General features: G+C 33.6%; 1 protein-coding gene across 8 annotated transcripts in view; it reads left to right on the top strand.

Moving 5' to 3' along the window:
- The window catches only part of LOC100865697 (glutamate receptor ionotropic, kainate 2), a 133,825-nt gene that overhangs the window by 80,545 nt on the left and 29,176 nt on the right, over window positions 1–24,104 (top strand). For 5 of the 8 annotated variants that reach the window (XM_086903379.1, XM_086903377.1, XM_086903378.1 and 2 more), the window contains 5 exons: window positions 9,667–9,768; window positions 10,041–10,142; window positions 11,260–11,463; window positions 14,699–14,902; window positions 19,938–20,042. In XM_086903379.1, coding sequence (XP_086759505.1) covers window positions 9,667–9,768; window positions 10,041–10,142; window positions 11,260–11,463; window positions 14,699–14,902; window positions 19,938–20,042 — 717 coding nt within the window. The remainder of the gene's footprint in view (window positions 1–9,666; window positions 9,769–10,040; window positions 10,143–11,259; window positions 11,464–14,698; window positions 14,903–19,937; window positions 20,043–24,104) is intronic. The other 3 variants (XM_086903381.1, XM_086903380.1, XM_086903384.1) reach the window with 3 other exon arrangements.

Here is a 24,104-nt window from a genome sequence, read left to right as displayed (position 1 = left end):
TGTCGATCCTTTCAACAATATTCCCCCTTTTAACAATATTCTTTAACAAATCATATTTCATCCGTTATTCAATTTTAAACGAGCGTCGACCATGCTCGTTTCGTGTAGCATGTTTCAGAAAATGTTTTCGCACGACGAACCCATTTATAGAGCCATCAAACGAACCCGTGGCGGTTTTCGAACGGCTCCGTTAAATCGATTTTGTAACCGAGCCCTAACGACCCCATTTCCTCTCCCCCCCTCGATTCACTGGCGGCAAAGTATTTCTAAATTGAGAAAAGGAACCCGATTTGCCAGAATTGTGCCAACGGGTATAAACAGAGGGGGAGTAGGCCGGGCTCGTGCCAAAATTTGGTCTAAAGATGGTCGGGAAAGCGTACGGACAAACAACGCGGAATAGCTAATCCCGCGATAAACGCGTTTGGAAACGCGCCAAGTAGTTTTATGACTTGGGCGTTATCACGCGCCGCGCTTTTCAAACGGCGGAAAAAAGTGTCGTTTATGAACGCTGTAGCTCGTTACCGCCGTTAAAACCGTAAACACCGGCCACGTTTTAAAAAAATCGTTACCCATTTCTTACGTAGATGTACCCTCTCTCTCTCTCTCTTGCGCGCGCGCAATTTTGACAACCGTTTTACGATCTGCGTCCTAATTAACTCGTTAAATGTTAAATTCGACGACAAGCATACTTCGTCACGAAGAATGGAAGAAACGTTTTACGCGTTGCGAGAAGTGTACAGGAAAAATATAACGCGTCGTCGCGCTATTTACATTTAGTTTTGATTGATGAAAGATAAATATTCAATCGTAAAATTGTAGCAGAGATTTTCGCGATATTTTTATAAGAATGTAAAAAAATATTCGAATGAAATCGATGAATATTTGAAACGAACACATTGTTTGACAAATGATATACAGTATTGTATTATATTATGAGACAGTTTGCTCGTCTCTCGAGCTCGTCTCCCCTTCGTTTACACAAATCGTTTCTCGCGCCACGACTTGTTTTCATCTCGAACTTCTCCTTCCATTCGTATTCCTCGCGCGCAGATACATTTCTCAAAGCTTCCGGAACCTTGTATCGATTCGGTAGTAAATTGGGTGTAAGAGGAAGAGCAAGCCTTTTCGATTTTTCCGTTTTATTGCGTTTCTATCCTCGAATGTAAATTCACGGGCGATGAGAGATTATTTTTGGACATTTATGGAATCGTTTACTGGATCGAGTTTGTACACGAGAGGTATACATCTTAATTGAAGCAATTGATTGAAGAGAAGAAAAAAATATCTACAAGTTTTCGAATAATTCCCAAATTAATTTTTCTACTTCACCATGTTAAACAAACATGGAAAATTGTATTGAAAATTTTACACGAATCGTTTTCAAACAAACGCAAAAGAAGGAAATTGGTCGTCAAGTGGGAAAATGTGAATCGCGGAAGTAAAGGATGGCATTAAGAGAAACAGTTTATTAAATAAACGATTCACAATCGACACGTTCGAGTTCTCGCGAAAGAATGGATTTGTCAAAGAAAAAATTCACTCGGGACGGCAGAGGGAGCCAGTCACTGTGGCTCTGTGGTGCAAGTAATCGGACTACCGATCGTTAAAATTGTACAGGGGTTGCTCTTTTATCACGGCCTCCGTTTTCCCCGTTATCTTCACCAAACCATCATCGTAGCCGGCGCTACGTTCAATGTTTTGGATGAACGCTTACCGAAATTGCTGCCCGTTATATCCTTTTGTATCCCGCCCACGCATATTTCTTCCCACGTTCCCTGTAACCGTGCCCGCCTCCTCTTTTTTTTCTCCCCTTCTATTACCTCTATTTCGGTTTTTTAATTTTTTTCTTTTTCTTTTTCTTTTCTTTCCTTTTTCCAGGAAATTTGTCTCTCTCCACCCGGTAGTTTTTTAATCTCTTGTTTATCGTCGAACATGAATTTCCGTTGAATTCATGCGGATAAGGAATAAAAGTTGATTATGAGTATCGATTCGAAACCGAGGCAAAGAATTGGAAAATTATGAACAAGTGTATTAGAATTCAAAGACTAGAAGCTGGTTTGATTTAATTATAATCGTGTTGTGCACACGTATATTTCATTTTCTTCAATTTTTCAGGCTTTCTTGCTTTTATTCCCTGTATAAATTAGAACGATATTTTTAATTCTTATACACACAATAATCGAGAAGAGAATAACAAATGTAATCCAGGGAATAATTGTATATTTTTTTACCAAAGTAAATATGGAGCAAGCGATATGCAAGATATAAAGGAATTCATAATAATAATAAAAAAATGTAATTAATATCAGATGCATTAATGAAGGAACAATATATGAAATATCTAAAGCATCGAAATCAAACGTCTATCAAAGGCTGTGCAATCACGAAACGTCAAAATACGTGTAATATGAATTCTATATTTGCAAGCTTTGTCCTATTCTATCAGAGCGCGGTCAAACACGGTCTGAGTCGAAGATCGCGATGATAATCGTTCCAGTCGCTCGATCGAATCGATGAAAGACACGAGGAGGAATATCGGTGATCCATTCGTGTATCACGAGTCAAACAGTGGATTGCAATGAATTGAATATCCGAGCCGATGCTCGTCGATAGACCACCCGCACGCCTTGGCATATTTCCAAATGCCGGCTAAATGCCGGCTTCCTGTCATTAGCATTGCAAAACGTGCGAGCTCGATGGATCGTGGATAACACGACGAGCGAGACGAGCAATGACTCGTGGGACACAATTGTAACGGATTTATCGATCTCTCTGTTTTCCCCGTTTATGTGAATATTTTATCGAGTCTTTATCGATCGCGATATCGAAGCAGTTTTCCTTGACAGAGATGTTTTTCTCAGAAATTGTTGCGAATAAATATGGATTGGAGATTGTCAAAATCGTGGATATTTAAAAAAAAAAATGAGAAACAGAGAAGAATAAAAGGATAAATTTTGTCAATGGACGGGGAGCTTGATAATATTTTGTTTTCCGTGTTTTTTTGGTGGACTGGCCGTGTAAGCAAAAGGGGTGAATCTATATGGAAATGTCCACATTGAAATTGTAGATGTAAATATTTTTTCGTACGGAGCTTTATTTCTGAATAAATCGATACGATGGTATGCATACATTTTCTTTTTTTCTTTTTCGAGGACCAACATCCTCGATGAAAAATTTGTAAAATAAGAATTCGTGTGGATTTTCAATCTCGTAAAAAGTATCGTACGAATGCGTTGAGTGCATTTTACATTAAGATTAAGGGGGGAGGGGGGGAAGGAATTTGAACAAACGAATTGTTTCGAAGAAAGAGAAATTTGTAAATGCAAATCGTTTTCGAAAGTCAAAGCTTTGCATTTGTTAAAGAAATTCGTAACCATCACAATGATAATTTAAAATCCTTTTAATTTCACGTAACTTAAATTATATTTGAGTTTGAAAAGAAACTCTTCGATTTGACGTGAAATATTTCATTAAGTAAAAACGAACATTCAAATACAATTCTCTCTTGTTCAACATCCATTTTGAAAATTCCATATACGAAAAAAATGTCACTCTATATTTTCCATACAGATTTTTGCCTTGTTGTAACTTGTTTATCGTCGATTTCTATATGAAACAGTAATTTTTTAAATCTATTGCAATATATTTCCAGATAAATTTATTAACAAATCTGAATCAAATGATATAATCAAATCTTTTATTCTCACGCGATTGAACCACACTTGGCACCACGAATAAAATCATCTCGTCTTATTGCAGAACACTGAACAGAGACAGCTTCATAGAAATCCATCTTCGAAATGAATCTGAAAATTTAGCAAGATTCAAATGTGTTCATCAGAATTCTTTCAACGTTTAATAAGCGCATTTCCTGAAAGTTCCCTTTGAAGAAGCGATACTCGACGTTGATGAAGCATTCTCTCGATTCACGCTCGTGGAATCGTGGTTTCTTGGAGTAGCACGCAGAGAAATCGGGTCTCTGGTCTTGTCGATGATATAACTATGTTAGTTTGTACTCCGTAATTTCGCCTACGATCCTAAATCCTGGCGATATTATGGTCCTTCCAACATGGTTTAATTGGATCGAACGAGAAGTAATTGCCAGAAATAATCCGACAAATATACACTCTCTCTACGCTACATTTGTTTCTCTTTCATCTTGAAACCCATAAATCGTTCAAAATAGAGGAAAGATAAAATTGATCCACGGATATTCGTTCGAATTAGCTTTTAGGGAATACCATATACGATTTTCCGTGTAATCGTCGTCGGCTAATGCGTTTAGACGAGCAAATGAACGCAGAAACTCGCAGTTCAGATGGTTAACGTTACCAATCCGCTCGTAATTAACGACTTAATTGCGATCGTTCGCTTTCATGGAAGTCTGTCAGCATGAAATATGGTTACATGCGTGTAAACGAGATATAAACGGCGGAAAAACGGATAAAATCCAACTTTACCCGGCTGAATTATGTTTTGTTGAGCCGAGGGTAATGCAGCGTTTACAGAAATTGAAGTTTGCGATTGAGTAACAAAGAGCCTTTCATGATTCTCGTTAATTTTGTACTCGTGCATAAATCGTGGAAATTGCTCGTCTTCTTTGTCCCTAATTGTTTGCTGAGCTTGTGAAATATTTAGAAATCACGAAATTGTTTCAACAGTTTAAAATCTGGAATGCGTAATACGAAGGAATTTTTAAAAGGAATTATTGATTTTTAATTATGATTGTAAGTACTTTTTATTTATTATTACATCTTAATGTTGATTATAATATCTTTTGTCTGATTTATTCTATGATTCAGATTTATTTATCCATGATTATATTTTTATCATTTAATTAATTGTTTTTTGCCCGTTTGATCATAAATGATAGATTTAATACTTGAATTTTATGAAATAAAAGGAAATATGAGAAAACAAAATGTGGAAAAATAAAGTGGGATAAATTATTGCAACAATTATGCGTTCATTAAAAACGTTCATTAATTCTTTCATTTAACTTTTCACCAACCAATGTTTTTTTTTTCCCCTGTTATGAATTGTTCGTTATATATATTATATACGTGTCTAGAAGTTTTTCACAGCAAACAAAATATTAGGCAAATTTAAATTACAAGCTATGTACTGGCTCTACGTGATGTACTATCATGGAGATAAAATAAAAAGGATAAAAACAAAAAGATTGACATGATTTAATTCTGTAAAATTAATTTTAACAAAATAAAATAAAATTTAAATAATATATATATATAATTAAAATCTTTTCATAATATCTTTCTGCTGGACATTTCTCATATACAAATTTTTTACTCGTTAATCTTGTTCATAAAATTTTTAATAGAACAATTGTTTTTGTGACAATAATAACATCAAATTTAAAATTTTTTAAAGAAACATTAATTATCATTAAACTGTGAAAATTAAAAAAAAATTTTTGTTAAATTTTTATCCAAAAATCGTGAGAATAAACTAAAAATTTTATCATCAAAATCCACTTAAGAAATAGAGAAAACCATGCCATTGAAATCCCTTTTTGATTTATCTCGATATCTCTATTGGTTGCCGAGATATAAGGATTTAAAATGTCCATAGCGTTTACACAATACAGAAGTTATGAATGGATTCCTGACCTACTTTTTTTTCCTGGAAATGCGTACTACGCTCTTCCAGGAATTACGTCTGCCACTTGTCGGGAGCTTAGAATAGGTCAGTAACACGAGGTGCGAGCGAGAGGTCCGAGTAAGCGACAAGGAAGGAGATACTAAACGATTAAAAATTACCCTTCTCTTTACACGACGATATCTCAAGAACCGGAAGTCGGATCGGGATAAACGAAAGAGCGTTTTAAAGGGGAAGGTTCCCCGCTTCTAACGATCGCTCACTCATTGACCGGAAGTCAGTATCTTCGGAATTACAACGGTTCAAACTTTTGCTAATTTTAATAAAGTTTTATCATGTTTTAGGTAAATGATTAAAAGTTACTTTCTCTTTATACGACGATATCTCGAGAACAGAAAGTCGTATCGGAATAAATGAAAAAGCATTTTAAAGGGGAAGGTTCCGCGCTTCTAACGATCGCTCACTCATTGACCGGAAGTCAATATCTTCGGAATTACAACGGTTCAAACTTTTGCTAATTTTAATAAAGTTTTATCATGTTTTAGGTAAATGATTAAAAGTTACTTTCTCTTTACACGACGATATCTCGAGAACAGAAAATTGGATCGGAATAAATGAAAAAGCATTTTAAAGGGGAAGGTTCCGCGCTTCTAACGATCGCTCACTCATTGACCGGAAATCAGTATCTTCGGAATTACAGAAGTTCAAAATTTTCATAATTTTAATAGGATTTCGAGGTTTGCTTGCACGATAGATATTCGCATTCATTTTTAATTATCAATAACAAAAAAGCAAAATCAAAAACAATTTATTTATGATCTTCTAAGATATGCAAAGCAATTAAATTTTTATTAAAAATTATTTGTGTAAAAAAGAAAGAAATTAATTTGCCATATAAATGATCGGATTAATTCAATGAGAGATGCAATATAGTTATTGCTCTTTTAATCCTCCTCTTATACCGGCTGGACTTAACGAGCATTCTTGGTCAAAATGCCAGAAGTTATCTGTCGTTGAAGAGCAACTTAGATCCAACTTGTACACCTTAAACTGGAACAAAGATTGTCCATTAATTTACGGACGTGGCGTGTCGTCTTGGCTGCTGTTTCATGCCACAAACTCGCTTCCGGTTTTCGCGATTTAAGGCGTTATTTCCTGTTAGCCGAGAACTTCTCTTCTTTTTCTCTCTTTTCTCACATTCATTGCAGACAATATTTTCATTCATTTTACTCTCTTTATTTCCTTTCATTCTTTCCTCTTTTTTTCATTTTTCATCAATTTCAGATAAATAACAAGAAAATAATGTTTCACTATTTTCTTAAAGCGATCGAAAAATATAACGAATAATTTTTCGAGAGAATTGAAACAATCAATATTATTGTAAAATACTTTTTTTCTTTTTTTTTTTCTTGCATTCTCAAAATTTACTTAATTAATCGAGGTATATTGTGGAACGCTCGATACGCTTGTAATTATTATTAATCGACAAATGAATCGCAAGGGAGTTCGCTAATCTCTATGCCTCGAAATTGAAACGTCGAAATAGCTGCATATGATTATGCTTCGTGTGCAAGTCGATCCGAGCATCCCTAGAGATGCAATCCCGCCCGGCGAATATTCAAATTAGCGAGTTACCAATCTAATTCTGATCTATGAAATACTTTAAAAAAATGCCAGAAATAATTTATCACGATTCATTCCGTTGATTTAAACAATTTCGAGCTTCGTTCAACTTCCTCATATGTAGATTAATTAATTAATCATTTGAATTTTCGTTCAAGTTCACTCATTTGTTAAATAAAATATATATACAAGATGAAATACTATTTTTTTTAAATCTTTCATTGTTAGTGAACAAATTAAAAATTTTTTCGAAGAAACTTTATTTTTCTATCTCTTTCGCTTTTTTATACAGCACCATAAAAAGAATTTAAGATTATTGTTCTTTAAAAGAAAAAAAAATACATAGAAAAATTTCAAAAGTGAATTTTTATCTGTTCATTAATAATTAAGATAATCGAAAAAAAAATTAAATAGTTTATCTTCTATAAAAACAAAAAAAGATTTTATCTAAACATTTTTTTAATGATTTTTTTTTTAATGAATTTCAAAGAATCTAACTTTCCTATATTTTTTTTTCTTTTTTTATGTAAATACCCACAATTTTCACGATTCCTCAAAACTGACAGAAATATCTCCGCCGAACAAACGTCAGCTGCAGTAGTTCCCAATCTTCTTCAACCATATCATGAAACCTTCGATACGTCTTGAAGAAACGTAGATAACCCAATTTTACAATCCAAGTTTACGTATCTTCGACATATCTCATTCCATTAATCAATATAACCACGTCAGCGTGGTAACAAGATTTTCAACAGTTTCGTAATTTTTTTCCTCAATTCATCATAATACGTCCCTTTTTCCGTCTTTTAACAAGAGTGGAGGAAAAATAAAATGAAAATTAACTCCTTGTTCATCTGTAATGATATTTTTAACATTTTCATAATTTTTATCTTCCCAATCGTCTAAAATATACTTCCACGAAGAGGAAAATAAAATAAAAATCAACGGTCGTCTGTCATTTCTCATAATTCCCCCGATGAGATAATAAGACGTCGTGTGTAGAACGAGATTATTTTGCCCCCTCTGCTAAGGGATGAGAAAAAAGAAAAAAAGACAAAGAAGAGGAAGACGAAGAAGAAAAAATTCGATATCGCTGTAAATTTCCTTTATCCGGTAGAATGGAACTATTCTCGCCTCGTTTCCTATCGAGGCTGTTATTCCTTTCAGCGCGAAAGCCTCCATAAAAATCAAAACTTAATAACGCTCGTTCCCGGTTAACGGGACAGGAGAAAGTTCACAATAATCGTGGAGAAATTTTACGGAATTATTGGCTCCAGAGACTCGTACTCGTCGATGCATTGCCTTTCTTCCGCTGCTTTATTTAATCGATTCCACTGGTCCCGCGATATTAAGAAGTTCCTCGGTTCTTCTTCCATCGGTTGAAACTCTTCAACCGCTTATTCCACGAATGGATTCAAGGAGGATGAAAAGGAAGAGGGAATCTATTTCGTTTTACGCAATCTGTGATGATGGCTAATCGAGAGGGAGTATAACAAATCGTAAGTTTTTCCATGAAAGTCTGTAATCTCGTAATACTTTCAATTTTGAGATATTCCGAGTATTTTAATAAAAGTTAAACGAAACCTTAGATTATCGTGTCCGTTGCTTAATTCTACGTTAATCAACTTTGGAATAATGGAGATGAATTAAAAAATGAATAAGATATAAATATGAAGAGTAGACGAGAAGAGAGAAGCGTAAAAGGGAATAAATGAAGAGTAAATGAAATAAGAGATCGGTGGTTGCTTTCATATCCGAGTTAATTTCTCTGCTTAAAAAGTTGTTATTGCGACGAATCCTTCAAAGACGAAAAGTCGTTAGGCCACTTGCTTTCGAGCAAGTCCGAGCGGAAACCGTCCCAAACGCTTGATCCGAGATTCCTTCTTACCCTCCTCCGGGAGATATTTTGAGAAAGCGAGGGGTTACAAACTCGTGCCCCGTCATCCAGGGAATTGTGAGGTGCATAAATTTGAAGAAAGAGCCGAGTTGCTTTCATCCCGTTGGACTTTTTAATCTCTTCCTCTGACTCTGCTTTTTTTTTCTTTTTTTTCTTTTATTTTTCGTTTCTTCTCTTCAAGGGTCATGGATGCAAATGCGCAATTATGATTCAACGATCGTGAAAAGATTTTCTTTTTTTTTTTTTTTTTTTTTCTTTAAAACTTACTCCTCCAAGAGTAAAGTCTTGCGTATTTTTATTTGGACTTCCTCGAGTTGAAGTTTTGGATGAAATTTCCTTGGAACTTGCACCTCTGAGATTTGAAACTTTTTAGGGGTTGAAAGTTATGCGGTGTATATATATATATATATATATAGCTCGGTTCAAGGGCTGTTATTTGGAACTATATTTTCTGCAAAATGACAATACAACAGGGAAGTGGAAATTGTCGTTGGAAAATGACCGTGGTATTCTCTACGTTCTTCCAGGTCGAGATGAAGGGTATTTCTGGCCCTATCGAGTTCAAAGAAGGGCGGAGAATTCAGTTCAAATTGGACCTTTTGAAACTGAAGCAACATTCGCTTGTTAAGGTACTTTTTAGAATATTCATTAGGTGGAACGAAAAAATCAAAATCAAAATGCAAAAGAATAATTTCTTTTTTTAATAATAAATAATGGAAAGAAACTTGATTGCGATTCTCGATATTTGATTATGTATAAGAAGATAATGTTAAATTAAAAAATTTTCTCTTCAGAAATTCAAAATTTGAATATTATTGTGTAAATAATATTTTTATTTACTATCTTTTTCTTTTTATATTTCTACTATTTATTCATAGAATTAAAATGGGAATTGAAACAGGTCGGTGAATGGCGTCCAGGCATCGGTGTCAACGTGACTGACACCGCGGCCTTCTTCGAGCCGGGAGCAGCGAATGTCACCCTCCTTGTCATCACTATATTGGTGAGTCACCAACCATAAACTTATCTCCTTCTTCTGAACGTCATATTCATCCCTGTATAAAATCAATTTCTACCATCAAAAGGCAAACCGCGTTTCTATTCTCTAGTAATACAATTTTCTCTTTGTGTCTTTCGTTCAATTTTCTCTCGCGAAATCCCACAATAACACAGGATAATATTAAATCCAGTCGAACGTGGAGATATCGATGATCGACTCATTTTACAATTCAGACCCAGACATTTCAGGCACACGAGCTATAACACGTCACTCTAAAAGACCTCGAATACGAGCAGCTAAGGAGTATCATCCATTGGTTGGGGGAAAAGAAAACTTATGGGTCCACGAAGTAATAAACGCCGATTGCATCGTTCGCGTAGCGGAATCTCGTACTTTATGTCCGGTATCCGTAGTAACGTGACACGTAATTCCGCGGAGGGTAAAATGGTGTGAAATCTCCACGCATCCGTGGTATAAAATCGACTGCATCGACAAGTCGTGAAATCGTTAACGATCGAATAACCGGCAGATGTTGTACTCTGAACCGAAGAATTCTTAGCCGAGGGTCCCATTTCCTACTGCGAGTGGAACGGAAATCACCGAGTGGAAACTAAAAATTGTCGTGGTATAACCCAGACTATGGTAAATGATAGTTCCTCAAGTTTGCATTTTTTCTTTTTCTTTTCTTTTTTTTTTTTTTTTCCAAACTTTCATCAACAGGAAAAATCTCATCCAAATAGATGATTGCTCGATCGACGAATTTCCCAAATTATCCAAATTAAAAGTGATTCCAATCGTCGTCATTACGAATCTCTCATCAATTTCGAAGAAAAAATATTCCGGAAATAGGAATAGAACAATATCGATCTTGCAAATGTTTTATTTTTATGTTAAAAATTTCCAAAAAAAAAAAAATGAGAAAATGGAATCGTAACCAAATTAAAATAGCCATCGTTTCGAATCTCCCCTATTCGAAAAGAAAAAAAAAAAGAAAAAAGAAGCCTCTCGAGAGCGATTAGGATAAAGGGAAACGTGTAGCCGCCCCTGCGCAAAATTTTCGTGTATCGTCCAGATCTGACAGCATGTTCCGTTGTTTGCATGGACACCCGTTGCGACACAGGAAATTCCGTACGTGATGATGCACTACGAAAAAAACTATACGGGGAACGCGCGGTTTTACGGTTTTTGCGTCGACCTACTGGAGGCGGTGGCGAGGGAGGTCGGCTTCTCATACAGATTGGAGCTGGTACCGGACAGGAAGTACGGCGCGAAAGACCCGGAAACCGGGGAATGGAACGGCATCGTCAGAGAGCTCATGCGACATGTATGATTTGGTTTGTTTAATTTCTCTCATCTCACTCTTATCTTTCTCTCTCTCTCTCTCTCTCTCTCTCTTTCTATCTTTTTCTCTCTCTTTCTCCCTATCTGTTTCTCTCTTTGTGTCTCTCTATCTCATTCTCACACCCACTTTCTCGCCCATACGCGTGGTTTTCTCCACTTAGAATAATTTTATTAATATAGAAACACATGTTTTTGTCACAAGTTTTTTTGTCTCTATTTCCACGAAATTAAATCTAGAATTTTATATATATATATATATTTTTTTTTTTCTGATTAGAACACACTTACACTTACATTCTTATGTGTTAGTCGAAGGATATCTTTTTGTGTCGTGAACAAACACGAAACGCACCTTAGATACATTAGGCTAGACACTTAAAGTTTAAGGATTTATGAATATATATATATAGATGCACTGTACGTGAATTTAGGTTTAGGTTTGTTGTAAACACAAATACATAGATAAAAAGGGTAGTCGAGTACAATTCTACACAAATGGACGCAAACGCGCGAACACTTTTCAAGCCTGAATAGGATTCAAGGGTGGAATAATTGTTACACAATGAAGATTGACGAGTTTCAAGATGAAAAATTTATCGCATAATTTGTGGAAACGATTTCTTTCTTTTTTTTTTTTTTCTTTTTCTTGTCGATTTCGATTAAAATCACCTCACAAGGAAGATTCACAGAACATGGAAGACCAAAAGTACTTTCGTTCACCGGACACTTTTTTTCTACGTCGAGTTTAAATGTAATCGTTGAATAGGGTAATAGATATTTCATTTTTTTCGACGACTGTTTGATTTGACCAACTTCTAAATCATCGTGATCGATCATCCGCTCGACTTATGGCCATTTGACTGATAAGTCGAAGATAAATCACGATATACGTTAATTATTCGCTAATGTCTACGTGACGCGTAATAAAGCCCATAAATCGTGGATCATAGGCTGGTAATTAACATTCGTGTAAGTGAGAAACATTGTGAATCAAGACAGATATTTCATTGGCAGTAGAAATGTGTTTGATTAATCCTCTGCGGACAAATATATACAAATAGTTATAGGAGAAGAAAACTGTACTTATTTAATATCCTTTTTTTTAAAAGAAAAGTTTTAAAATTTTAAAAACTGCATTCGAAGATTTTTTAAATTGTAGAGCTATTATAAATTTTGAAAAATTTGAAATAAGTGAGAAAAAAGTGAGAAAAATTTTAAGAATTTTAATTTTATTTAGCATAAAATGTCTGCAAAGGGTTAACAACTAATTAATAGGATTGGGTATTAACAATATTAATTCTTATTCGAAGAAATTTTTTATTTATAATTTTTATCATTTTATTTGTATTTAATTTGCGTATTTCATTTCACTACAAGCTTCACAACAATATTTTTTTTCTGTTCTCCAAAGTTACTTTTCTTCTAAATTTACGTATAATTTTTTTCATATCTTTTCACTTGTTAAACTGATTATAAAATCATTTGAAAATACTACTTTAATAAAAAATATTACAAATTTATTCGAGAACATCTTTATTTTTTATTTTATTTTTCGAATCAATTAATTCGTCTCTCTGTTTCTCATTTTTATTTCTGGATAAATATACCCGATCCTGATTTATAGTCACGCATAGATAAACCAACGGCTTACGGAAAAGTTAATCAAGAATTTCGTCAACGGTTCTCTTCTATCGGTTCTCGAAATTTCACGAACTCACCCCCTTCTTTCTCTGTTCCTCTTTCGAAATACTGCAAGTTGGCGTGATTAAGCCGCGAACACACACGACTAATTTGCAATTCGGGGAATACCGAAGCTTCGATGTGCGAGCACGCTTCACGCCCGTTTACCGAAACACTCTATCCAGCGGTGAACTTAAATTAAACTTAAATGAATTGGATTTTCCAATTACTCGACCGCGAACCACTTCACCACCGCGGATTGCCTCCATCTTTTTTTACGTCTCAACGAACACTACACGTATCTACATTGAAATATATACGCGATATCGTTCTTCTTTCGTTTCTCGAGTTTAATGTTTAAAAAACGATGTTTAAACTTTGGCCAAGTTTGGGCAAAGCAAGCCCATATTTCATACACCGTATAATCGATTCGTCTTCGTTCTCTCACAAGATATACGGGATGATAATATTATTCATAGATATATTCATGGGAGGATTGATTTTAAGGGCTGAAACAAACGCGTAGGTTGGTGTACAAAAAATTAAATTATAAAAAAAATTTTAAATTTTAAATGAACAGAGTATGATAGATGAAACAGCTCTGTCTCTGTCACATTGTTGTCTTTACCGCCTTCTCGTTTCATCTAATCACAAGTTACGTATAATTTGATAAGCCTCGATTTTCTTCTATTTTTTTTTTTTTTTTTTTTTATATCGATTCTATATCGATTCTCCATAGACATATTATAACATATAAGGAATTAACATCTTATATAATAACTTTTGCTAAGAAATCATAATCTGTCAATTTTTATTTACACAACATCCTGTACACATAGTATATAAGATAACCACTCGATGCATTTTTTTGAATTGCTCGAAAATTTCTTCAAAACAAGCGGAACGACGGTGAAAACGAGGGTGGTGCAACCCTTGCTCCAAGTTCTCACACACGAGCTCCACGTACATAGTAGATACATTGTCTCGAGGGAGTTCTCGTGGTAATAGTCTATCGAGCAGTAATCCATTTAGCCAGTAATCAGCATCGAATGACGCTGAGTGCGAGGTCGTACATTTACGGTAAATATCGATCAGAATTGGTCGAGGCACGTGGAACAATTTGATAATCGACATCAATCATAACTCTTTTTCCTCGCGTGACGATTAGAGTAATTCAGAAAATATAATCACCAGAAAGTAGATAAATAAAAACTCTGAATCTTTCTATCTTTCTATATATTTACGATATCTTACGATTATCATTACGAGATGACAGTAAGGTGGATGGGTGAAAGAAAAGAAAATCTAGCAGACCGATCCACTGTACTGAAACCGAAAGAGGAACGGAGAGAAGGAGGATGAAAATAAAAAGAGAACGAAAGAAAAGGTTAGAAGGATAGGGTTGAAAATGTTAGGAGAAGGGGTAAGGAACGTATACGAATAAAATAACGTAGAAGGAGTGGTCGGAAAAAGGGGAAAAAAGAAGAGGAAGTGGAAGAAGAGGATAGGTAGTAGCCTCCTTTTTGTGGTCCCCATAGGAGCAGCCATACGTTATGGTGAAGAACAGAGGGAATTTCAGCGGGAACGCACGTTACGAGGGCTTCTGCATCGACCTGCTCAAGGAGATAGCTCACATGGTGGGCTTCGGCTACAAGATCGAGCTCGTTCCGGATGGCAAGTACGGCGTTTACAATTACGAGACCGGCGAGTGGAACGGAATAGTGCGCCAGCTGATGGACAAGGTGAGTGTGTCTATTCTCGAAACAGTTCCGCGGAAATTTGATACACGCGCCGAAAGTTCGTCCACGTATTCGACGTAAGAAGAAGAACACGAGAAGAGATAGCACACAGTCTCCTCGTAAGTATACGAATTCAAAAATTATTTGAGATAAGTGTCCCTATAGACGAGGATACCAGAGGACATGAGAATATAAAGGGAGTCGAGAGATGAAATATTGTTTTACAGTTAGGTTACATCTGTTGTGATTCGAAGATTTAGTCTGTTCAGAGATGTGAATATGATTGTAAATATAATAATGATTTATTAATGTCAAATTTTTTATTTTTTATTTTTTTTTTATTAGATTGATGTTACAACATATCGTTATATAGATTATATAAAATATAGGATGCAAATATAGATAGAGAATATAAAAGATGGTTTTTGGGGCTCGTTACTCATTAAATGGAACAAGGGAATAAAAAGTTTATTAAAAATAATGGTGATATATGTACGGAATGAGAGAGTTATGCGTGCTAATAAATTGATGAATGTTAGTATGAATGTGTCAAAAGTATCAAAAGTATATTCCGTGCTAAAGAGTTTCATTATTCTAAATTAAATAATTAGAGAATATAAATGGATCATGGTTGTTCACGATTGATTAAATTTCAGTTTACAAAAGTTTACCAAGATATAAACATTTAATTATTTAATTATTTGTAATGCTCGCGTTTATTAGAAATATTCCTGAGCTCCCTTGTCAACAAGAATCGAAATCTCGGTAATTTCAAGGTATATGCATACCCTTTTCTCAATTGATTCTATATTCCAACTAATCTTGTACTTCTTTACAGTATGTACTTGTTCTATTATTATTACTATTATTATTAAATCGTTTATCCCCTTCGATGGGAGCGCGTGTCTTTTTCTGCAAATCGCACAATTTCCACAGAAAATTGCATAGGGGAAATTGTCGAAGCATGGAAATTTCGCTCAAGTTGGTAATAACGCTAATTCTCTAACTCCATTACTCGATAGCATTCGATTCCCAAGTTGGCAGGGATCTGCTAGACGTAATCCTCACTTAATCAATCGGGTTCGCGCGTATTACGCTGTTACCTGGTTCGCGCGTGGTTTGAAGGGGGTGGCGACACGAAACTATGCTTTCGCACCTACCCATATATCCAGGGGAGGAGGAGACAGGATGCATGAACCCTTTCCACCAACCGTTCCGTCGCATCGACTCCTGATTTGCATTGCAAACTCTCTCTCGCTCTCTCGATGGAACGTGTCGTCGCGTCCTCCGCGTGTCTTTGTTGACGATAGTTAATCGAGTACGTGAATAGATGCACCTCGAACTTGGTTCGAGGGAAGTAACGTAGTAGAAAATTCTGATTTTTTTTTCTTTTTTCAAGCGAATACATTTGTGCGAATTTTTTTTTTTTTTTTTTTTTTTGCTTTGCAATATTCGTTATTTGCCCTCGCAATTTTCCTTTTAATTGTGTTCGAATAATGTTGTAGGATGTGCGGGGACGATATCAGAAATTGGAAAATCATTTATGGACAGTTTGAACGGGAAATATTGTTCACGAAAAAATTGGTGACCGAGTTGTTAAAATTATTATGTAAGAGTACAGGATTGACGTATAGTAAAAGGAAATTTATTTTATCTTTATTTTTTATTATTATTGCAATTTTATATTGAGTGTAACATAGTTTTTAATCTTGTTCAATTCTATATTCAGCTTCAGGACAACGATTCAGCGAATCTTACATTTAAACATTTATATCCAGTTTAAATCTATTTCACTGATAAAACGCATTATTTAACGAAATAAATATATAAAATTCAATAAAATTTGTAATTCTTTTTTAAACAATTGTTACAATTAAGTTATCCACGTAATATTTATGTACGAAAGCGTACGCAAATACGTATATTCGATGTTTGTTGAATCGCGCGAAATAAATCAAACAAATTGATTCGTTTCATTTGCTTCAGGAATTCTACAGTGATAAAAAGAAAAAAAAATAAGTTTAAAACTGTCCCAAAAAAAAAAATATACATATATATATATATATATAAAGCTGTGTATGCAACGTGTACTCAAGTTTGAACGAGGAGGAATTCCTGGACAACTTTTCCAATAAATCTACCGTCGGGAACGGGCTATTCGGTATTCTGCAAAGCTCAAGTCGAATGTGTACTTTCCCGCGCGATGCATAATGGATGAATACGATTTTCGCGGTATCCCATGGAACAATTAATATCGCGATTTTCGATGGAATTAACGCGGTAATAATTTTCTCGAGCATTTACTCGAGCAAAAATTTTCTTTCTTTTACTTTTTCTTTCCATTTATTACTGTTTAATAAAGTTCAAACAGCCTCGATTATAACACTTGAAATAATGCTGATGATATACAGGATTGTAGGAAATATATTTATTCAAGATAAAAACTGGAATATTTTAATAAGTATTTATAATTTCGTTTAATGTTTGAATCGTAAGCAAATAATAAATGTAGAAAAATATGATGTATGTATCCATAAGATTATCTTAAGAAACTTAATACAATTTCAATAACGAGACTGTAACTCTTTGTATTTTTTAGTATTTCAAATACTTTGGTGAATATGTCGGAAATTTGATAGCTTGATCAAAATAATGTATAAATATTTTATAAATTAACAAGTATATAATATTTATCTAATGTATTAATTAATCTAATGATTCGATTCGGGAAAAGATTTGATCTGGAACACGTACTTTGATACGTTATTTATTCCAATAATTCGCGGAAGTGTGATCTATATTAATAAATCGGGATTTGAAAGTACGAGAGAGAGTAAAGAAAATCGAGAAACTTCATCGCTAGAACGTGGAAATTCGTGATAGAATTAATTCGAGCAAAGATAATTAACGGTTAAACGAAACTCGTTTTAAGGCCGCGTTCTCGCAAAGAACCTCGAAGAGAAATTCCCTGCGGCAACCGCTACTTTTTTCTCTCCTCTCCTCTCAGCTGGGACACGACAGCTGGTACAAAGCGATTCGCTCTATATCATACCACGCCGTGTTATTAATTTTGTCAGATGATCATTAATAATTCTCACTTCGGGTTGGTGGGAAACTACGACTTAATCACCACGATTTTTCCATAAAACCGGTACTCTGGGAATTCGATAACGAATAATCGATTCAACTTCTGCCATTCTCTTTTCCTCTTTAATACCGATAAATGTGTGTATGTATAATTTACGCATACATCTATCTTTTTTTTTTTTTTTTTTTGATTAATGATGCTTTTTTTCTAGAAGAATACAGCCGTATAAATTACACGCGTATAAATGCGTTCGTTGCAGAATTGCTCGATGAATGGCCGAATGATTAAACGATTCCATTTGAAATTCCTTCGATATTACAACAGACTTATTTGCCATCTTCATCGTTTAAGTCGATCGAGGCCAATTCGAAGGTAGAACCGATCGATCTAGATAGAATCACGAAACATTAATCTGATATGCATACACTTTATATAATAGAAAGATTCGAAATAATTCGAAATGATCCCATTACTAGTCGTGAAGTTTATCTCGAGGCAAATACAGACATGAATTAAGACATGTATTGATATCGATTCTGGTAGCGATGGGTTTAAGCGAATGACTCGCACACCATCAGAACATCACTATAACGTTCCAAACTATTAATTCAAATCCATCACTCGCGACACATTTTAGATCATCGATAAAATAATCCTTGAAACGACTTTTGATCATCGATCAAATGCGGAGAAAGAAATGAACAAATCCACGAATGTATAGTCGAAACGTGAAAGTTAAGCAATTTCTTTCAACCATCCTTATCGGTCGTGACCGCATACACGGTTTCCAAGTAGTCGCAGCGAGAAATAAATCTGCCTAGCTAGCGTGGCGTGCCCCGCGCCATAGTGACTGCTTTTCCAGACGCTGAAAAAGCAGTGAGATAACGTATCCCAACTTCGTGTGTATGCATACAATGTTTTGCCTCCTTTCCAAAACGTTCCTCGAATCTTTCCCCTTCTGGCGGATCCTCGAGCGATTCTTCGTTTCCGTGAATCGGGACACCAATGGGATGAATTCGAGGGGATCATTCGATTCGTCGATGGACGATCTGACGATGTTCGAAATTCTTGTTGAAAATTTTTCGAGGAAATTAAGGAGAATTATAATAGGAAATTAATAGGCTCTTTAAAATAAGAAATAGAATAATAATTATAATTATAAATTAGAAGTAGAATTGATACAGTGAAAATATTTTAAGGGGAAAAAAATTACGAGGAGAAAATAGTTCTTGCGCAAGCTGTTGCATAAGATTCTTTCTTTAAGAGAAATATATCCTGTTTATAGAGATCGAAATATAATGTTAATATATGCGCACCATAAAAATGATTTTTACCGTAGCTTTTGAAAAGATTTCTCGATAAAGAATCAAGAATCGTCATGGATCGACAATGTTGAAGATTCTTTGAAATGTTTCCAAGGACATCGATGGACGTTAATCTTTTGAAATAAATAAAAAGAAGTAGAATAAGGTTTTTTTTTCGTAGAGATTGAATATCGATTATCCCATAGAGGTGATTTTAACGTAGCTGTAGAATTACGTTTTTAAATCCGATTAGATTACCCCTTGCTTCCTTGAATCCTGCACCAACTGCACGTTACTTTACAATTACACTGGCACCATCACTGGCTTCCAACACAAGAATTAGACATAGGATTAGATTAGATATAGGAATATCAATGATCGTGGAGAAAGGTAGGAGAATGCACACGACCATACGCAATCACAGAATCTCGAATCATAGATTCCATCACACATTCATCGAATACGAGTTGGATACTTTGATCTACGTCTTTTACGATCTTTAATTTTTGAAATATCGTAACACCCTTCTCTCGAAACGCGTGGATCAACGTTCCTAATCGTAATATTCACACCACATAAATTTCCTTTGTATAAATAAATTTTCTTTATTTCCTCAGTGAATAATCAATTTCGTCTCTATTCGCAGAAAGCAGATTTGGCCGTTGGCTCAATGACCATTAATTACGCCCGTGAAAGCGTGATCGACTTCACAAAACCGTTCATGAATCTTGGCATCTCGATACTTTTCAAGGTAAGATTCTTCTCTATTCTTCGTTCAAAATGATATTATTGCACAATATCTTATTTTCTCCGATTTGACTGATTAAAATTGCTTTTCTTTTTGACTCAAACTTCTTACCTATTAATGGTATATTAAATGAATAATTTATATAATGATATATAAGTTTAACAATTTAAAGAGAGAAAAATTATTATAAAAAGATTTTACTATTTTAATGGAGAATTCATTGGAATTCATGGAACGAGCTGAAGTTGTGCGATTGTTGATTGACGAATGCAAAAGTTTGAATCGTGATAATCAAGTATCATAAAATGAATTACGTTAAAGAGAAATCAATTATAAATATATTGTGCATAAAGTATTAATAAAATTATTGAGATTCTCTCTTCAAAGAGAACATTAAATTTTTTTTTTGAAGTCATTAAACGAAAAGCCAATTTTGTACAAGATAAGATGCTCTTTGTGATGAAAAATAAAATAGATGTATATAGAAAAAAAGAAGAGAAAAATCAATATTAGTAGTAAAGTAAAATTCTTTCCCATCTTTTATCAGGAAAAATAAAATGAAAGCGAATATCAAAGAGAAAAAAAACTTTATTTTGCGTAAACTGCAACTAGTTTACTGGAATAGTCAAAAATATTTATCTATTTCAAAGAAATGAGAAGTTATGTACGTTTCAAGAATTGGTAGCTCAAATAAATCATCCGTTTAATTCAGTCTGGTTTAATTCCAAGTTCGTTCTCCTTTAATTTACATTTTCGATCTCTACGGTATAACTCTAGTTAATCTGTATTTTTTTACGTGTTATATTTTTCATTAATTTATCGTTTTTTTTTTGCAATTTTATGTATATATAAGACAATTTGTAATATAATAGAAATTTGTTAATACAAATTTATAGAATAGATTTATCGAATAAACAGGTTATTTATATAATCAATATTATATTATAATTTTAATTTTTCCTCCTAATTATGATCTCGTATATACATTGAAGAAGTTTATTATAAAATTTTATTTTTTTTAGAATATATATAATATATAATATATAAAATGTTACAAAGTTAGAAATATAATATACAAGCATAGTTTATTGAACTTTAAAAATTATATTAAGTATAATAGGATCAATAAGTATAATAGAATCAATCGTGTACTAATATAACAATATATATACAGATATACATACAATTTATTAAATATTAACAAAATATAATTTATATAATTTATTTTCGAAATAATTATATAAATTATTAATAAACGACAAATTTATTTTCGAAATAATTCTGTTAAATACTCGCCATAGTGAAACTCTGCTATGCTATAGTAAAAAAGATACTATAAAGAACAGAAACACTCGTAATTTAGAAATGGGAACAAATAACAGGTAAATTCACGTGAACATTTTATTGCTCTACTGGCTGCAATATAACAATTCGAAAGTTATGATCGTGTTACAACATCTAGAACAGACGTGACATGTAATATTTTTCCGTATCACAAGAATTTGAGAACAATGAACTTATTGCTATTTTCGTACTACGTACATTATCGGTTCAATATAAAAAAAAAATTATAATCATAATAGTGCTGGGAATAAAATTTAATTTTATATAAACATCTACAAATATTAATTATAATTAACGATAATCCATAAGAATTAATTATGTTATAATAACATAAGTAATTTATAAGCAGTACAGATTAACTATACGCATGGAGACAGTAGATAAATCAATCATATAATTAAAAAAATCAAGTAATATATATCAAAAATATGGCTATATTTCCCAATCTTTTGAAATTAAAAAAAATTATCTGTTCAGTATTATAAAAATATGACGGCTTATATTATTAAGAGAAAAGTTTGCAAAAGGAAGATCATTAGAATTAAAATTAAGAAAATTGATGAAAAGAAGATTCAAGGCCTATAAAATTAACAATAATAAAATGTAAGTATGCAAAAATAATAAATAGCAAATAACTCACGTAAGTACATAAAGTTTTATAAAAATGTATATTCGAAAATCGTAATATTAGAAAAATTTCGCATGCTATTTCATATTGAATTATATTTCTCTAATGAAAAATAAAAAATATTGATAATTATTATTTCTATTTAAAATTATGATTTTGTATTATAAGAATATAACAATATAATCTTAGAAAATCATAAAGAATATGCGAAATTTTTCTCATATTGTAGCTATCCAGTTTAATAGTTTTTAGATTTGACATATTCCTAAAAATTAATCATATTCATAATTTTAGGAAAACAAAAGGAACACATTCCTCTCAAAATATCATATCTCAAAAAGATAAGATTATCAAAGGTAAGTATAAATTAAAGGTAAGTACTTTATCTTACATAATTCATTAGAATTAAGTAAAATGCAAAAAAAAAAAGGAAAAATTACAGATATTATCAATAGACCAATATATAGAGGAGATATAAAAGGTAAGTATAGAAGGTAAGTATCAAAGGTAAGTACATTAAAAATACAGAAAAATATGGTACTTTAAATTTTTCGTGAGAGTGAATTTTAGAAAAGTTTTGGTTAAAAATTACCACTTTTGATTAGGAGAATATGAGTAGCAAGGAGGTGGCACCTTAAATTTTTCGTGAGAGCGAATTTCAGAAAATTTTTGGCTAAAAATTATCACTTTTGATTAGGAGAATATGAGTAGCAAGGAGGTGGCACCTTAAATTTTTCGTGGGAGCGAATTTCAGAAAATTTTTGGCTAGAATTTACCACTTTTGATTAGGAGAATATGAGTAGCAAGGAGGTGGCACCTTAAATTTTTCGTGGGAGCGAATTTCAGAAAATTTTTGGCTAGAATTTACCACTTTTGATTAGGAGAATATGAGTAGCAAGGAGGTGGCACCTTAAATTTTTCGTGAGAGCGAATTTCAGAAAATTTTTGGCTAAAAATTATCACTTTTGATTAGGAGAATATGAGTAGCAAGGAGGTGGCACCTTAAATTTTTCGTGGGAGCGAATTTCAGAAAATTTTTGGCTAGAAATTATCACTTTTGATTAGGAGAATATGAGTAGCAAGGAGGTGGCACTTTAAATTTTTCGTGGGAGCGAATTTCAGAAAATTTTTGGCTAGAAATTACCACTTTTGATTAGGAGAATATGAGTAGCAAGGAGGTGGCACCTTAAATTTTTCGTGGGAGCGAATTTCAGAAAATTTTTGGCTAGAATTTACCACTTTTGATTAGGAGAATATGAGTAGCAAGGAGGTGGCACGTTCTATTTTTCGTGAGAGCGAATTTCAGAAAATTTTTGGCTAGAATTTACCACTTTTGATTAGGAGAATATGAATAGCAAGGAGGTGGCACTTTAAATTTTTCGTGAGAGCGAATTTCAGAAAATTTTTGGCTAGAATTTACCACTTTTGATTAGGAGAATATGAGTAGCAAGGAGGTGGCACCTTAAATTTTTCGTGAGAGCGAATTTCAGAAAATTTTTGGCTAAAAATTATCACTTTTGATTAGGAGAATATGAGTAGCAAGGAGGTGGCACCTTAAATTTTTCGTGGGAGCGAATTTCAGAAAATTTTTGGCTAGAAATTATCACTTTTGATTTGGAGAATATGAGTAGCAAGGAGGTGGCACTTTAAATTTTTCGTGAGAGCGAATTTCAGAAAATTTTTGGCTAGAATTTACCACTTTTGATTAGGAGAATATGAGTAGCAAGGAGGTGGCACCTTAAATTTTTCGTGAGAGCGAATTTCAGAAAATTTTTGGCTAGAATTTACCACTTTTGATTAGGAGAATATGAGTAGCAAGGAGGTGGCACCTTAAATTTTTCGTGAGAGCGAATTTCAGAAAATTTTTGGCTAAAAATTATCACTTTTGATTAGGAGAATATGAGTAGCAAGGAGGTGGCACCTTAAATTTTTCGTGGGAGCGAATTTCAGAAAATTTTTGGCTAGAATTTACCACTTTTGATTAGGAGAATATGAGTAGCAAGGAGGTGGCACCTTAAATTTTTCGTGAGAGCGAATTTCAGAAAATTTTTGGCTAAAAATTATCACTTTTGATTAGGAGAATATGAGTAGCA

This window comes from Apis florea, unplaced genomic scaffold, assembly GCF_048593485.1.
Source record: "Apis florea isolate Af1SG1 unplaced genomic scaffold, ASM4859348v1 contig_2291_pilon, whole genome shotgun sequence".
Lineage (NCBI taxonomy): Eukaryota > Metazoa > Arthropoda > Insecta > Hymenoptera > Apidae > Apis > Apis florea.
The sequence above is the reverse complement of the archived record's forward strand: the minus strand, read 5'-3'. Positions and strand labels throughout refer to the sequence as shown.